Below are 17,936 nucleotides of genomic sequence, written 5' to 3' on the forward strand. Positions count from 1 at the left end.
GTCCGCCTGATGCCCTCACAGCAGTGTCACAAGATTTAGCCAATTTTTACATCACTTTATACTTTGATACAAAAGGAGCTTTATTTATTTATCTATTTATTTATTTTAAAGGATCTGCTGGGTAAGCAAGAAGTGACTATCCAGAGAAGTGTTGCCTCCTGGGCACCATGCTTCACAAGTGAATCATCGATAATTTGCTGATGTTTAAAATCGCAGTCCTGAAGCCTAGAAAATGCTTATGTTTTGTAACACTAACACTGTAAAATTGAGAAGAGAGATTTTATTTTCCTTGTGCTTGATAACCGAGATAACAAGAGGAAACTGCAGCCACTAATGATTAGGTTATTAAAATTGGCCATACAAGTGCCCTGACAGGCACCAAAATTAATAATTTTATCGTTGCCAAAAAGATTCTAATATTTGAAAATAAGGACAACGTTTATTGCTTCTTTTAAATAAACAGTGCTCTTTCAGCTGATGTAAGATCTTTAATAGATGAACCAAAAGTAGATTTGATGGTATGTTGGACGTGACATAAGCAGACAGGCAGGCAGGCAGATATACAGGCAGTCAGAGACCTACCATAGATAGGAGGATCTCTCTTTACAGCTGGAAGAGAAGGAAGGCAGTTTAACCAAGAAAACACAAAACTACTCAAAGAAATACAACAGGAAAAGAAGTAAAGATGAGCTGATACACCAGAAAAGCACAGAAAAAACAAGTGAACAGCAGGCAGGTCAAGAGAGTCAGTTTCACTGTCAGAAATCAGAAATGACACCCACTAAAGGGTAAATCCGAGAAATTCAGCCAGACAAGCAGCAATTCACACCAAGGTTATGGCTCCGTGAGAGAATGGGTTTCCATTTTCATAATAAACACAACATCTAATTGCTTTATTGTTGGCGGTGCTGCTGCCACTTTAGGTTGTATTTGGATCACATGATGTTCGTCTCGGCCACATAGTTGGTTCAAACAGCTTTTAATCAAGAGCTCAATTCGATTTTCTATTATCTCTAGGACAAAAACAACAGCAACAAAAAAATCCTAACAGCACAGTGAGCTGTGTTTAGTATAAATAAAAAGAAGTGTTGTGCTTTAATGTACTCACTGTGGGTGTGTATAGTGTCCTCGGAGCAGGACGGGGTGGTTGTTTGGGTGCTATAGCCGCTGGAACAGTGCAGAGAATCTCTGCTGCTTCTCGGGGCGTCAGAATTCAGCGCACCCAGTGACAATGCCAGCTGATCCTGGGCCAAGCAGTGCTAAAGGAGTGAAAGAAGGAGACGGATGAGGTTACAACTTTTCAACTAACGAAAGATCTATATACTCCCGCAAGATCATGCTTCTCATTCACTGTTGACCATCCAGCGGTCAAAGCTTCTGTCCAAAGTGACATCCGCAAAACTTTTGTCAAGCTTTTGAAAGTGTGGTTGGAGGACAGGGGGTGTTTGTGCTATTTTATGTAAATATTTTAAACGTATTCAGCATTAATTTTTAGCAACCCTTTTATTTATTTATTTATTTATTTTTTTTTATAATAAACTACTTTGGATTGAAAAGTGCTATAAAAATAAAATTCAATAGCAGAAATAGGACAGAAAGGCATTTTCTTGGCTCATAATCGGCCTTCGGGATTGTGACGAGGTAAATAAGCACAATATAGTAAAGGCAGTGCATTTAGATCATAATCATGAATAAAAATACGTTTTATTTAACGTTTCATTTTTTAAAGTGTTAACATTCTGTAAATGTTTTCATTATTTCCAGCCAAATCAACTTGAGACACCAAAAATTCCTCTATGGAGGAAAATCCCTGTAAAAGAGCTTTTGCATATGATCAACCTAGCTAACAAACAAAGCTAACAAAGTGGCTCACAACTTTGTTAGTTTTGAGACTTTTTAATAATCTATGCTCGTCCTCTGCCTCCTGCTGGGTTATCAATATGCCTGCATGTTCAGGGCTCCAGGTAAAATAAGTTCAGGTGTCTTTTAATTCATAAAGTCAATTAGTGATGAATGTAATTTGAGTATTTGGAACAAGTTTTTTTATTTATTTATTTTGCTTTAGAGAAAAACCACAGAAGCAGCCCGCTCTGAATGTCATCTTTGTAGTTTTAACTCCATGACTGTCAGACTCAGAACATCACCTGTGCGTTTAACCACAGGATGTTTGCACAAGAACCACCAACCACCTTTTAGAGCCTGTTTAGCACCAAAAACACCAGTTCACCACAAGGATCTGTATGCTGGCTGAGAACATCAACTGTGACAATTTCACACAGATGAAATACAAAGAACTTCTCTTTTTTCCCCGAAGCACTTAAACTGTCACAGTGGAGTGCCATAACAGCACCTCCTGGTTCTTCCTGTCACTCCCTGAAAGCAGGAAGCAAGAACATGGGAGGACAAAGAAAAGGAGGAAAGCAAAACAGACAAGGTACTGATAACAGTAGAAAGAAACAAAAGAGAAGAGGAGCCGCCATAAGATTAGGGGTGCAGATCATTTTAGTCCTCTGATCTCCTGCTGCCCTCTGGTGGATGATTTGGTTATTTTAAAGATCCAATTCCGCTGTTTTTGAACTCTATAATATACCATTGAAAATACACTTGCATGCATTTTCTGACTTTTATTTATTATGTTTTGTTTTAATAAACAGTTTTTCTTAGTTCATAGACTGGATCAGTAAACAAAAAATATAAACGTAAAATAAACTCGTGTCTTCAGGGATGTTTAGTACAGCATTATTTTACTTTAATATTTATCATTAGTTTTGATTTTTAATTCGTTCTCGTGAATTTTTTTGTTACAGTTCCATTTCATTTCAGCAATTTCCACAGTGGTTTTTCTCATTTTAATTCAGCTGTTATTAGTTTGTGGGTTTTTTGTTGTTTTATTTAAACAGAAATTTAAATACATTCATGTATTGTTTTGTATTTTTCTTTTAATTTCTATTTAGCTTTTTATTAGTTTTTCACTTTAGTGTTGTTTGTTTGCTGCTACAGCTTTGATGTTTAAAAATGTTTAATATTTTGGGTTTTTGTTTTAACATTTGTGTTGTGAGTGTTGCAGGTTTACATTATAATACACAAACAACCCTCCCAGTCTCAATAAAGATGGCATCAATTCCTTCCGTATGCTTTCCAAGCAAACACAGTTTGTTTGTTGTTTTTTAAATTATTTTAGACAGCACACAAATACTGTTTCAGTTAGTTTCATGTAGACTGAAAGATACAGATGAGATTTTACAAGAACAATCACCAGAATCCAAATATGCTTTCTGTGGGTTTTACCTTTCCAGATGCAGACATGGCGCGAGCTCGCTCTCCATGTATGTAGGCATTGTGTGGAGGGGCCAAGAGGCCGTTCTCCGCCCCTCCAGTTCCCCCAGAGGCCAGCTGATTGGTGGACCCAACTGAATCCTGTCATTAAGAAACCAAGTCAGAGCGGATCAAAGGTACAAATCATCAAATGTAGAATCACAAATCAACCGCACAGATTACAGAGAGTATAGTTCTGTTCAGCCATCATAAAAGTCTCTGGTGGAAAGAAATTGACAGAATATACATTTGTAATAAAAGCTTGTAACTTACATCCATGTCAGCACAGCCATCAGTTTTAATCAGATGTGTAAGAAACAAGCTCTATTTTCTATATATCAGACTTGCATAATGGCTGCTGATGTTAGACCATCAACACGACATGTTAGCAGTTCAGCCAGCGTTTTACTGAGAGAAACATCACACAGAAAATACTTATTTGTCATTTTAAAAATATCAATAAAAGTTCCTCATTCAACAGCAACATGAACCCTTAATGATTTTGTTCTTTCTCACGTAATTTTGAGATAATTTCCTCAATTTTAAACATAAATTTACATTTTTATTACAGGACGACTGACAAGATACCACTGACAGCAATAATGACACCAGTTTAAAAGGCCATTACGCCAAAATTCAAGAACAGAAAGGGCGTCTTAGCGGCGGGAGACAAATAACAGGTTTTTGAGATAAGGAGAAGGCTTGCTTTTGAGGTGGGATGAAGCAATCGTGTTATTTATTAAATAACAGTGTTAACAAGGAAAAAAGTAAAATAAATATGTCACGTTTGGCTTTGTGTAAAGCCATTAGTGGACGGGTTTGATTTTTTTTCTCTTTTTTTAAATAAAACAAATTATTACATTCACTGCTACTGAAAATAAGGAGTGGGATGTTATGAATCTTTTAAATGTCCAGGTGATCGTATATCAAAAATATATTATGGGCAGTTTTTTAGAATTCCTAATCCAAAAATCCAACATCAACTAAGCTAAAATGACCACAGCATTTCCAGCTAAACTCCTGGCTTAGAGAAAGCAGTCAGGGAAGAGACCTGACTTTTTTTTCCTTAAAAAAAAAAAAAAAAAAACTCTAAAGAAGTGTCATTTTGAGTCTAAAAGCTATCAAGAAAAGTAAGGTTTTTTTTAATTGAATATTAGTACAGTACTTAACTGTAACACATAAATCTGAAACATAAGCATAAAAAAGTTGACACAAAACCACTTTTAAAGAGAATGAAAAAAAGAAAAGAAAAGACACTGATAAATAAACAAATACTGCAAATACTCACACAATTACAGAGTCCCTAGAACTGTACTTGTGAAGGCTCAGAAACATTTTTTATGGAATGGGATCAAGAATTACGTCTAAAATTACAACAAAATGGATTTGAGATATGAGATCCATCCTGGGACACTGAGGGTGGAGGAGGCCGTAGACAAAGGTGAAACTGAAGGTGTGAGCTGATGAAAAAATGTGGAATTAAAAAAAAACAAAAGAGGTAAAATAGCTGGAGCCAATGTGACATTGAAACCAGATTCACACCAATGGAAGACAAAAGGGTCAAAATCACAGGACGGCACTCGGGTGGTCGGGAGGAATGTAATAGTTATATAGTTTTTTCCTCACAGTTTTCAAATCCCTGCGGCTAAAGCGGCGACTCTCAGCGGGGCGGTGGCCATAGCCAGCTGCGTAACCATAGCGACCACGGCTGCCGTGACGGCCGAGGCGAGAGGGGGAGTTCCCTTCGCTGAGAGATCGACCGCTTTCATCGCAGCCGGTGAGCAGATAGGGGGAGGAGCAGCGCTACACACAGGAAAGGGTTAGAGTGGCATGTGTTTGTTTTTGTTGTTACTGTTACAAGCTTTTATTTTGAAGATCCTTAAAGCTGACAGTGTCATTTTAAAATGTGGATGAAGCCTGAAGAATGTGGAGTGTACAGCATTGCAGGAATGGTATATTTAAGTGAAATGCACCTTTAAAGATATTGAAAATATTTGACCAGAATTTGCTTTATTTATTGCGGAAATTTGATTTAAAACTATAAAGTATATAAGTTTGAATGAAATAAGAGTATCTTAATATCACTGATGTACAGTATATGGCTAGAAATCAATGGACAGCCCCAAATGCTACACTTGTGATTTCTGGGCATTAATCTGCTGCTAACATTTGCCCACATTTGTTCCCATTCAGCCAGAAAGGTTTTAAAGTCCAACAATGAGGTTGGGGGATCTGGCCTAAAGCTGAGCGCACACACACAACTGTCAGGCTGATTTTAAATGCACTTTGGAAGCGTCGGCCATAAGCTATTTAAGAAAGATGGACATAACCACTGTGCCCTCAGCTATATTTTGCATTTTGAACTGTCAGTACAGCATTTTTGGTGCTGCCATTTTACATATATACACCTTTTTTAGCCAAATGTTAAAATATTTGGACAAGAGGATGAAGTGATTCTCTGTTAACATTAGCAAGCACAGTATGGATGCAGTGCAGAAAGTTCATCTGAATTAGAAGGAAGTTGCTTTCTACAATTATATAAGAAAGATTTACCATTACTGTCCTGGAAATAAAAAAACTGAGCTAAAAGACACAGGAGTGTGTGAAAAGGGATGACCATGTACTTTTGGCCACATAGTGTACAATATATTCTTAACAGTATTTTTGAGAACAACAGAAATAAAATTGTTGTAACAAAGGTTAAAAAGTGCGTTACCTGCATGTGTAGTCCATCCACAGCACAGCTGATAGAGTCCAAAGAGGGAACATGTCTCACTGATCCTGACTGGTAGCTATGAGGCCAAGACACAGAAAATAAGAAATGAAGAAAGAAAGAAAGAAAGAAAAAAGCAGCGACTGTCTGGAATGTGAAAATCACATAATAAAGAACTTATTTAAGAATTAAAAGCCATAAACACTGCAAAACACAACAAAGTGAAAGAGGAATGAAGTTGCTGCTATAAGCTCAGTGAAAGTTTGAAATGGAGCCGAAAGCCAGTAATATAACACGCTTTGTTGTGATTGTCTGTTTACACTCTCATCCTGGACATCTCGAGTTATCACCTCTGCACAACGTGCACACTCATGTGCGTCAGTCATAAAAAGGCACGACTTTATGACTGTAACTGTCCAATCTGACACTTTGATTATCACAACTCAGAAAAATATGTAGTCTGAGCCTGGATTTAACTTTGACTTGCATCAACTTGCACAGAAACAAAGTTTAAGGTGTGATTTTTAAATATAGTGCAGTACACACAGTAAAGTTACAAACACTGTGACAAAACATCAAAATGAAAAGAAAGCAGCAATGCACACTGATATTATTAGAATGTGAAATGAAGTGATATGAAATACTGTATGTTGTAAACTGATATCAGCTTTGGTGTGTAACCCACCTGCTGATGCTGCTCTTCCTGGAGAGAGTGTTACTGGGAGAAGCTGGAGGTGTCTGATAGGTGTAGCTGAAATCAGAACCTTTAAGGTCCAGGATCACCTGTAATACACACAAAAGACAGCTGTGGTGTTTTTCCTTTTATTTTCCAAAGTTGGGATGTTTCTACTGAAGGCATAAAGCTCAGAAATACAGGAAGTGCTGAAGCTGGAACTATATTCAGTGGTGGATTAATACACATTTGCAACTCCAGTGGGTATTACCAGAACCAAGTTAGTTAATGACAGTGTGGGTCAAAATAAAATACAGCGTGTAGTTTTTTGGACAAAGATGGGTCTTCGCAGATAAACCATGCTTTGCATACATACACAGCACTTTCAGTAGAGCCAATCACTGTTGGTCGTAGTCTTTTTCTGACATTTGCTGAAAATAAGACACAAAATAAAAAAACAAAACATCATCTGCCTTGAAATTGCTAATGTACTTGGGCGGGGCCTTCCAGGCATATTAACAGCCACCTAAATGTTTCTGGCAGCTTGAGCATTTTTTATAATCTGTCAGAGAAAACAATGTCTTCACTCTTATGTTGAAATTTAAGGTTCTTTTAATCTTTTTCATTCAAGGGGGAAAAATGAATTTTTTTATTTTTTTTTTTAATGCAAATTCGTTTTTTTGTTGTTTTTTTAAATGACAAGGACCTGCTGATTAAATGGTTTGTCATGCTGGGCTACTTCTTTAGAGAAGCCCCACCTCCATGTGTTGAATTGCTTTGATCTGCAGTAAGCGGAAGAGCCACAAATCATAACCTGTTGCAAAAACTGATCTGTGTGCTGCAACATTAAGTTCACCAAGGTTGCAGAACAAGAGCTACTGTAAACTTGTCACAGCACTTGGCAATTAAAATATTTGTGGATGAGAGTCTCCCACCACAGAGAATCCAAATCTGGGGAAAACAGAGTAATAGCACTAAAAGGGTAATATTAGGCCTGCAGAGGGTGCTAGAGAAAAACTGAGAGATCAGTAAAGATGGAGAAGATGGTTAAGGTACCTGCTCGCTGGCTGGTGGAAGTTTATTGGGTTCAGCTGTCAAGTTTGTCAGATCTTCCAGAATGGTCTGCAGGTGTGTCACCTCACCCAGCATGTTGATCTCATGGTCCTACAAGACAAGCTCCTTTTATTTTACTTTGCCAGATTAGAAAAGTCTGAAAAAGTCTTGTTCTGTATCCCTCTTTCACACACAGACACACACACAACTGACCAGCACAGGCTTTAGCATGCTGACAAAACTACAGTATCGAGCTCTTTCTTCTATCAGTGCTCTGCACACAGCTCGCTTCTCGGTGTCCTCCAGCACAGCGTAGCGCACATTGACGTCCTGCAGCGCGTTGTCCAATTGTCCCCGAGCTTCATCCTTCCCTAAAACACAAACAGGAGGAACTGATGGTAGATCGGTCCAGATGATAGAAATATATGGAGACAGCAGAAATGTCTGTAGTCCAAAGCAATTCTGATATCTTAGCTTCATGATACAAATCACCAGTATTACACACACACTCCTGGAACAATGATGAGAGGACAAGAGTATGTAGAAGAAAAGGCTCATGATAGAGCCATCGTACAGACGGATGATGGCCCTAAACGTACAGCAAACGCAACTCAAGAAACCCTTAAGGCAAAGAAATTGACTTCTCCACTTCAGCTCATCTAAAAATGTTTTTCACTGCAGGAAGGAAAAACTGAGGATAAAATTACCACAAACAAGCAGAAACAGAAGGCAGCTGCAGTAAAGATCTCAAAAAGAATCCCAAGGAATGAAACAGCTGTGTGTGGAGGAAACCACACAGAAACTTTACATAGAAATTCGTGCAAATGAATGATAGGCATCGTTTTAGTTTTCCAAACACTTTTAAACCTGTGAAAAATGCTATGTTTAAAAACCATCTGTAATTTTGTAACAGTATATACATTTATTTTGTGTAAAACCCATCAAATGAAAGCTGTGAGTCTGCACTTAATTACATTATCACCACAATGTTTCCCACTGTTTAATTTTAATTTGATTCGGCGTTAATTTGTTTTTCGAAAAATGAGGATATTATGCAAATGTCCTGATGCTTGATTACACAACAGTGAAAAAATTCCCACCACGCCATCTGTTGTAAAAACTTTCACAAATCCATCCTTAACTTTTTGATCAACTTTCTACTGCAATATAACAACCAGCTAATGTTAAATCTAAAAATATTTGCTTTTGGTGTATTCATGGTGTGGAGGCAGTTAACCAAAGCAAGTATCACAGTTCTTATAAACAACATTAACATTAACATCTCTTCCTTATAATGAGCAATACTGTGTGTGAAGGAAACCACACAGGCTCACAATGTGTTACCCATATGCTACCACCAGAGGGTAGAACAGCACCACATAAAAGCAGTGAAGAGACACATGCAAACACACGCACACACGCAGTCAGCTGTTTGTCACACACCCTGCCCGGCCTTATGTTCAGCGCACACAGAAGGATAAGTGCCTAAAATGTGAAAATTAGTATGGCAATGTAGGATTTCCCAGCTCAGATTAAGAAGACTGAGCGTTTTGTCGTTAACAGGCATCTTGCATGCTTAGAATTCCTTCAATAACGTGTCAGTAAAAGGCTCTGAGTAATTGAGGTGCTTTAGAGTGGGATGGAATTTGAGTTTGAGGAAGAGAAACGGACATTGGTTTCCCTTTCTCTGACTCCTTTGATTTGATTTACTACATTGTTTACTGGACTCTATGCCAGCATGTGAACCATACCAGGCTTGTCACATGAGTCATGAGAAGCCCTGAAACCCAGCTCACCACTGCAACAACCTCGAGTCTTTGTTAGACAATAATAGCCTTCACAAAGCTAGCCATGGGACAGTTCAGGAGTGATCTGCCTTGAAGATGATATTTTACAGTTCTGTCATCACCATTTTAGCTCTTATTCCTCCCTGTAAAGCAGACTGGGTATTATGCTTAGCTGATGCCTAAACCCTGAAACCTTTCTAATGGCCATTAGGGAATAACTCCTTGTTAGTCCATGACAAAATTACCCTATTGCTCTATAAACTTAGGAAACACTTTCCAGGTGAAACTCTGATCTCAAATGCTGGTTTCGAGTGTTATTAAAACCAAATTATATATATTTTTTACATTATGGTCCTCATTTGACTCACAAAGTAAGATAAAGCAGCTGGCCTCTTATGAGTGTGTAGTATCCCCTAGTTTCTCAATTAGAAAACAACAAGATGGCAACTGTAAAAAAAAAAAAAAAAAAAAAAAAAAAAGTCTGCTTAAAGTTTCACAACAAAACTTCGGTAACTAATGGGTGGCATCATCTTGTCTTAATCTTTGATACAGAGTCTATTCTTTTACACCGCCAGCCATTAGACCTGAAGAGGGCACATTAACTGAGATAAAGTGAGCAAAGGCTTATATATGAACAACTGAATTCAAATATGACACACAAAGTGCTGAATTGTGTTAAATGCCAAGTATTTGGTAGACTGAAATCCTAACGTCCTGGATCCTTGATTCAAAAAGCATCAACTTTTCTCCAAATTTATTCAGTCTGGTGCACTCCAAGGTTCCAATATAAAGATTACATACAAAAAACAATCCATTTAAATGCTGCATCAGCTTTCAGCTAGCTTACAATGTGCCAACTGCATCCTGCACCAGCACACACGGTCATGGCTGTTTTTATGAATATGGACTCGTCACTGACAATCATCAAAATGTAATTTTTGCCATTAAAAAAACCCCAAAAACCAAAACACTCCTGAATACACACTTTTGAGTCAAAGAACTTTTTTTTTTTTTTCTCACCAGCTCACAGAAGGCTCTGTCTCTTCAGTGAACTGTGATCAAATCCGTTCCCTCATTTCTTTCTTTTCCACTCCAAACTAACAGTCTTCATGCCACACTGACAGGCTGTAGTATAAGGTCAAAGCTGCATAACTAACAGATATTTCCACGCAAGATTCTCAGCGTCTCTCCACTGGAGCCCACAAGTTTCCACATCACACTTCTGTAAGCTGCACACTGGACCTGCTTGTACCTACATGTGCTAAACTCATTTAAGGTGAGTGCAAAGAAACTTTCCCCTTTTCAGCAGACAAACGTAAAAACAGCCTTCTGGTGTCAGAACCGGCACATACGTCATTCTGCTGCAAAGTTCAAACATCCAAGTGGAGAAACAAAAAGCAAAGCACATTTTTGAGACCAAATTCTTCAGGATAATTTTCAGGATTCCCTTAAGAATCTGACCGATTTGTTGCACTAGAAAGATTCTGAAACTGAAGTTAAGCTAAAATCACTTCAGGCAATCTGAAATGGTGTGTAAAAGACATGACTTAAATGTTTTATGGCATTTATAACACATGCTCCATGTGTCGCCACTGTGAGCACAAAGAAAGTCAATGTCAGTGCAAACTGCTCCTCCACAAAATTCAACAGATGTTTGATGTCACCAAAGCAATAAGGATTATTTCTGAACTGTGAATCATTCAATGTTACTGGAGGAGGAGAATGTTACAAAAACATTTCAAAGGATATGGGGGAGAATGTGACAGAGCAGAGATGTAACCAAATGAATTTTAGAAGCAAGTCTTGTCAGTCCAAAGCTCCTGGGTGGATTATTTATTTATTTCTTTGTTAAAGGCAAAGGGTCAGTTTAAAAACCTTTTCCACTATAGTCTAGATTTCTACTAGAGATATGTGAAGTCACAGTATGGCTGCATTAAAAGCTCAGTACAAGTGACAACACAATCAGTATCTGTGGCTCATCCCCACAACGCAATGATCTCAAGCCTTTAAATACCCTCAAATTAAGAGGCAACCCCCTACACTGAAAATTGAAGCAGGAAGTCTGCCTCCACAGACTTGAAACTTGTATTAAGCTCTACTTTCCACATGCTTCAGCACAACACACTCTTTGAGAGCAGAGGGAGGTTAACTACCAGGTTTAGTGGTACAGAAAGTCTCTCATAGATTTCCCTTCAGGAATAATTAAGTGCCACTGAGGAATAACAGAGTCTGTAGGTGTAACTGTTTGGTACAGTGTTGTCTGGTCTGAGTCTGGCGGTTCAGACCCACAGGTAGAGAGGACAAACAGAGTTCTGACCTGCAGACCACCCAACTGTGGAAACAACCACTGGATGTAAAAATGAAGCCCAGAGGCGGTGAAAGAAGTTTTCAAAGAATTCAAAGTATCATGTTTTGCAAAGCAGCAGCTTTCATGTTTCATACACAGTTTCTTCATTTTATTTTAACTTGATATTGCTCAAAGAATATCTATATAGTCTCTGACACTTTTATCTGTCAGCCTTAGATGAATTTTAGTTTCAGAACCTAAATGCAGGTAAGTTAACAAACACTATCAGTTAGGATAGATGCCACTGGGCTATATGATATAGTGAGTATTTTCATACTGACTACATTTTATTTGCAATATTTTCTTACTGAACTCCATCACTTGCAAGCAGATGATTGTTTCAAATGAAGAATTACAGCCATCTAACATCTCATATTACAGCTCACAGCCACCTGCAAAATCCCACAAACTGATCCCCGAGCTTATCTGTTCACCAGATTTCTGTTCAACTGTTCTTTAACAAAGCTTGAAATATTTTTCCAGCAAACATGGTGCAAACAAGACCTCTTTCAAACTTCAACAGCGAGAAGTAGGAAAAACAGAGACGGGGACAGCAAGTCCTGTGAAAAACAGTGAGAAGCAATTTCCACAGCCAAACACAAACCCACACACACTGAAGACTCTGTGCAGACGTTAAGCTCAACCTAAACACAGCCTGTTCCCTCAGGTGTGTGTGAGAGCATGGAGAAGACTGAGGATAATTTCACGTTGCTAACAGAAGCTCAGTGTCCGCGTGTGCTGTTAGTCTGACTTCTAGGCTCTGTGGAAACACACACAGGCTGCTGTTTCTACAAGGCTCCAGCTCAACACCCACAAAAACACAAAGACCTGAACTCAGAAGCTCCATCCTGCAAATTCATGCCGTTAAAGGTGAAACACAGTTCACGCAAAGCTAATTCTCACCAGCTGGGAGACATAATGTAAAAACACCTCATGGATGCTTCCAAATGTAGCTCCAGCTTACCTCAATGCATTTGAGAATTTGTTCCTGTGGCCATTTTGACATTAATTTTCTCAATCTCTAGATTTTTATGGCTTAACAATGTATAACACACAAACGAAAATGCCTCAGGCAAGCCAAAATCTAACAGAGCTAAATCTAAATTAATTCTACTCAAGTCACACACATGTAACCTGAGAAGTTAATGAGAGGAATCTTTTTCCTCTGGACTGCACTTCCCTGTAATCATCTGTCAGTCAAACAGTATGAGGAAAGAGGTCACTTATCAGTGTGTGGAGCTGCTTCCACACAAGCTGCAGTGAATATTGTCTTTGTAAACTGCAACAGCATGGCTGAATAGTGCATTTTTATTTTTGTACAACAATAAGACTTAATGACACAAAAGAATAGACTAAATCAGGCCCCGAATACATATATAATGCACAGTGGTGGTGCAGCGGTTGCAGTAAATGCAAGGTTAAATAATGAATGATCAGGCCCCATCATATCTTATAGTATCATATTATCTCTGGAGCACTTAACTCTCTAAGTGCAGCCTTGTGGCTCTTATAGTTTGCAAAGTAGAACTAGTTGCAGAGCTTCAGCTATCAGACACCTCTCCTGTGGAACCAGGTCCAAGTCTGGCTTCAGGAGACAGACACCCGATCTACTTCTGAAAATAGGCTTCAAACTTTCCTTTTAATTTACAGATAAAGTTGGATCAGGAGACCTTGAACCATCCCTTAGTTATGCTGCTATAGGCTCAGACTACTACTCTTTTCACCGCCCGTGTGTTTATATGCTGTTAATGCATGTCATTAACTTTTGTCTCCTCTTTCCTTTAATTTGTATTTTGGCCTCATCGCTCCATGATCCCATTTCTTTATCTTTCCTCTTACCCCCAAAACCAGCCGTTGCACAACACTCCCCCTTTACTGTGCCTGGTTCTGAAGTGTCTACTTATGTCTACTTACTAAGTAAGATCATGTGACCATTGGGGTTTTCTCACTAATATTGTAGGGCATTTATCTTCCCATATGTTAAGTGCATTGATGTAACTGTTGCTCTAAACTGCTGCTATAAAGATCAAAAATATAAATACAAATACAAAAGTGTGAAAAGGTAAATGCAGATGTGGAAGATATTCGTATTACTGTATACAACTTTACTAATTGTAAAAAATACAGAATCCCAAAAGGAAAAAGCAGCTGTGGGCAGCTATAAAATGAATTATTCTTTGTATTAAATGCAATTTTCGTGTCTAAAATATGGTTAACCAGATTCCACATCAAACTTAAAAAACGAACATTTCTTTGCTCTGTGTCACTTGCAGTTTTGTTAGACTTTAGAATCTAAAAATCTAACAAAACTGAAAATTGAAAATAAAAAAGGACATGACTGTCATTTAACTTAATGTTTAAGATTTCTCCTAATCAAACTTTGCTATTATCATTTGTTAGTGGAGTTCATCTGAAAAATTCCTCATAGTGACAACAGTAACTCAGCTCAAGTATGAATTCAAAAACCTCCCAGCCACCACTACATCTTCCATGGACCAAAAATGTAACACAATCTGAAATGAACTCCTAAAAACATACCCAACTACACACCCAAGGAATTAGACTTGAGCCAAAATATGATCTGTTCACTCAGAGAAAGCAAATCCAACCTGGTTCTTGGGTACTGGAGGCTTAGCAGATCAATTAAGACCTCTTTAATTATATCCATATATTGATACCATCTCTCATTATTTAGTGCAAGGTTATTATAGCTAACTAGAACTAAAACTAGTGTAAAAACATCCATGCTTTTAAAAAAAAAGAAAAAAGAAAGGGCCCGGGGAATAACCAAAATGACTTTCTCTGCACACAAAGGTAAAATAAAAAAAATATAGAGGGCAAGTATTTAGTTTTATGAAGACTGTTCAATTTCAACAGCTTGTAATGCCAAATGATGCCTGCAAAATATTTTTGAAGCACAATGACTAATTTTGATGCTGATGTCCAGCTGCTTTTAAAAGCTTACTCATTAAACAGTCTAGACCATCTGCGTCACATGCTGATGATGTCTTTGGTGTGAGACAGGTGGTTAGGCAGTTTTAGGTGATGTCAAAGGTTTCTGCAGCACTCTCCAAGGCAGGTTGAAACCAGCACAAGCTGTATGCAAAAACTGTCTGGATATTCAAATGAGGACATTTAACGTCCTTTAACCTCCCTGCTCTTAATCTCTTAAATCAACTCGCCTCCTTTTTACCTCATTGTTCTTGCTGTCCTTTTACCTTACTCTGCTTTCCAGCTCTATCAACCTCTCATCTTTATTATATTCTTCCTTTGTCCTCACTATTTTCCACCATCAAATACTTCTCTTCACTTCTTCGACATCTTCAGCCATGAAGCTTCGCTCGATTCTCTTACACTCTGGATTTTTTTTTAACTCTTTCTTGCCTTTTAGAGCAAAGCAACAATACTGCTTCCTCCTCCTGCTCCTCACTATGAACGTCGTCATCCCCAGCGTCTGATGGCATCAGTTATTCTTTCCACCTCCATCCATCCATCCATCCATTCGCTTCCGCTTATCCTTTTCAGGGTCGCGGGGGGCGCTGGAGCCTATCCCAGCTGTCATAGGGCGAGAGGCGGGGTACGCTCTGGACAGGTCGCCAGTCTGTCACAGAGCCAACACACAGGGACAGACAACCATTCGCACTCACATTCATTCACACATTCACACCTAGTGGCAATTTGGATTATCCAATTAACCTATCCCCACAAGCTGCATGTCTTTGGATGGTGGGAGGAAGCCGGAGTACCCGGAGGGAACCCACGCAAACACAGGGAGAACATGCAAACTCCACACAGAAAGACCCCGGCCTGATTGAACTCAGGACCTTCTTGCTGTGCGGCAACGGTGCTAACCACCGTGCCACCGTGCTGCCCTTTTTCCACCTTTTATCTTTTATTTTTATTCCATTTCCAGAGTTTACACGTCACATTTTCTGTCTCAACTGTCTTCTCTTTACAAATCTCTCTACTTCTCCTCTTAATGCATTTTTCCATTATCCATCTTTTTTTAAATACAGTAAACACAGCTGAGTCATAGAGATGATGACTTTAACCCATCACTCTCATGCTCTTCCTCCTCCTCTATTACCAGAGCAACACAAGGATGTTTAAGTTTATCAACCACGCAAGATTTGTTTAATCTCCCTTCATTTCCTACCCTCTTCTGTATCTACATTTTGTTATAAATTAAGTTTATATTTCTCGTGTTAAAGAAAGCATAAACACAAAGCAAGTATAAAATGTATAAATATAAGGCTGGTGAGGTGGCAGAGGCAAACGTTAGAGGGCAGAACGTTGAACCAATAATAAAATAACATAATAATTTCCTAAAATTAACTATTAAAGTCTAGTTAACAATCACTGATTACAATGCATTATGGAAAATAAATGGTACAGAAATAAAAGATGAGACTACCTTTTAGAAACTGAAGTAACTTCTACTATCCTGATTTGCATCTGTATAGCTCACAGAATGGCTATTTACATGTAAAAACCTCCTCTAGGCCTAAGGGGCTGAGGCAGTGACCTTCTTGTGCTTGGAAAATTACCAGAAATTCAAATTTCATGGCAATATCTGACATTTCCTCGACATCTTCTGCGCTGCCAACAAACGCCCGTGAAAAACAGCAATTTGAAAGTGCTGTTTACTGATGAAAACACTTGTAATGCAGTGAATCATTGCAACTTCTACAACTTAACCTCTACTCAACCGAACATGTTTTTAGGTAGTAGATGACATGTAGTGCAACTTTTAAAATGTGAAAACAAGTAAAACTCGAGCTATGAACTAGTGTTGACAATTAAAGACATGACATCAATTTTCTAAAACACTTAAAATCACCTTTATGTCTTATTTATGTTTCCCCAATACTCTTCCCATCATCTGCCTCTCTCCCACACGCACACACACACACCAGTTGTAGATTCCCTATCCGAAAGTGGTTAAGCACCACATAATGATAGACTGTACACATTCACACACAGAGAATCATATGGGATGAGATGATTAGTGAAGGAACAGATGTTTACCGTTATGAGGTCTTCCTTTAATTCAAACATACATCAGCAAAAACAGACTACAAAAATGAGCCTGTGAGGAGGAGGAGGCAAAAGATGATTGCACAGCGAGGAAAACTGCTAAAAATACAGGAGTTCAACATAGTTTCATGTAGGTGTAACTATGATACAACAATATCAATGTCTGGACTATGATCGTGCAGAAAAAATCCAATACTGCAAAGCTTCACTGGGAACAAGATTGAACAAAAACAACATCTTCAATACAGCTAATCCATGAAATGACAAAACGCAGTGGGCTTTATTTCTGTTTAAGACTCCTTGTACCAACAAATGGCTCAGCAGTTAGTCTCTCAGTCTGTCCCTACTTATTATATGGTGTCTACACACACAGAGAGCACTGTACAGCAGGATAATTATAATGTGAAGCCCTGATTGGTGACTGTTTTGGTGCATTGTGCAGGGGAGGGAAAAAAAAATGCTCTCATGTGCGTGTGTGTGTGCTCTGTGATTACGTGGTGACAACATGTGAAGCTGTGGTTCAGTCTCTGTCTTTGAGTTGCTTTTGCTTACTTGTTTACTTATGGTCTCTCACAGCTTTGCAATTCTCATAGAGAGCGTACAGTTCATTCAAACCTCAATTTCAATTTTTGCAGCCTTGTCCATCATTTCTATAAACAATTACTGCATTGGACAAGCTTATTTCAAAGAGAACTTTATAATACTTTCAGTGTTACAGTAAAACATGGGATGATTAGAAACACTGCCAGCCTTGTCTATATGCTTGTCACTTTCAAACTGACCTACATTCAGAGAAGCTACATTTTTAGCATCAACTTGATTAAAGCTTTTTAGCTTTAGATAAAAATTTCCCGCATAACAGCACCAGCTCAGGGCGGATACGTGAGATCTGTAACTTTACATATTCAGCACAGCGTTATCATTACAAGTAGAAAGCACAGCTGAAACCATAGACCCAAGCTGTAATTAACCCAAACTTTTCTTCAAATGCTCTGACTTTCTACTGATCTT

The 17,936-nt window shown here is 38.4% G+C and overlaps 1 protein-coding gene across 2 annotated transcripts in view; it reads right to left on the reverse strand.

Moving 5' to 3' along the window:
* The window catches only part of mtss1 (MTSS I-BAR domain containing 1), a 98,887-nt gene that overhangs the window by 6,817 nt on the left and 74,134 nt on the right, over positions 1–17,936 (reverse strand). The window contains exons 7-13 of one of the 2 annotated variants that reach the window (XM_080301204.1): positions 7,968–8,125; positions 7,758–7,865; positions 6,714–6,811; positions 6,032–6,107; positions 3,289–3,417; positions 1,109–1,259; positions 583–609 (exon numbers count right to left, since the gene is read on the reverse strand). In XM_080301204.1, coding sequence (XP_080157330.1) covers positions 583–609; positions 1,109–1,259; positions 3,289–3,417; positions 6,032–6,107; positions 6,714–6,811; positions 7,758–7,865; positions 7,968–8,125 — 747 coding nt within the window. The remainder of the gene's footprint in view (positions 1–582; positions 610–1,108; positions 1,260–3,288; positions 3,418–6,031; positions 6,108–6,713; positions 6,812–7,757; positions 7,866–7,967; positions 8,126–17,936) is intronic. The other variant, XM_080301205.1, reaches the window with a different exon arrangement.

The sequence above is a fragment of the Astatotilapia calliptera genome, chromosome 5, assembly GCF_964374335.1.
Source record: "Astatotilapia calliptera chromosome 5, fAstCal68.1, whole genome shotgun sequence".
Lineage (NCBI taxonomy): Eukaryota > Metazoa > Chordata > Actinopteri > Cichliformes > Cichlidae > Astatotilapia > Astatotilapia calliptera.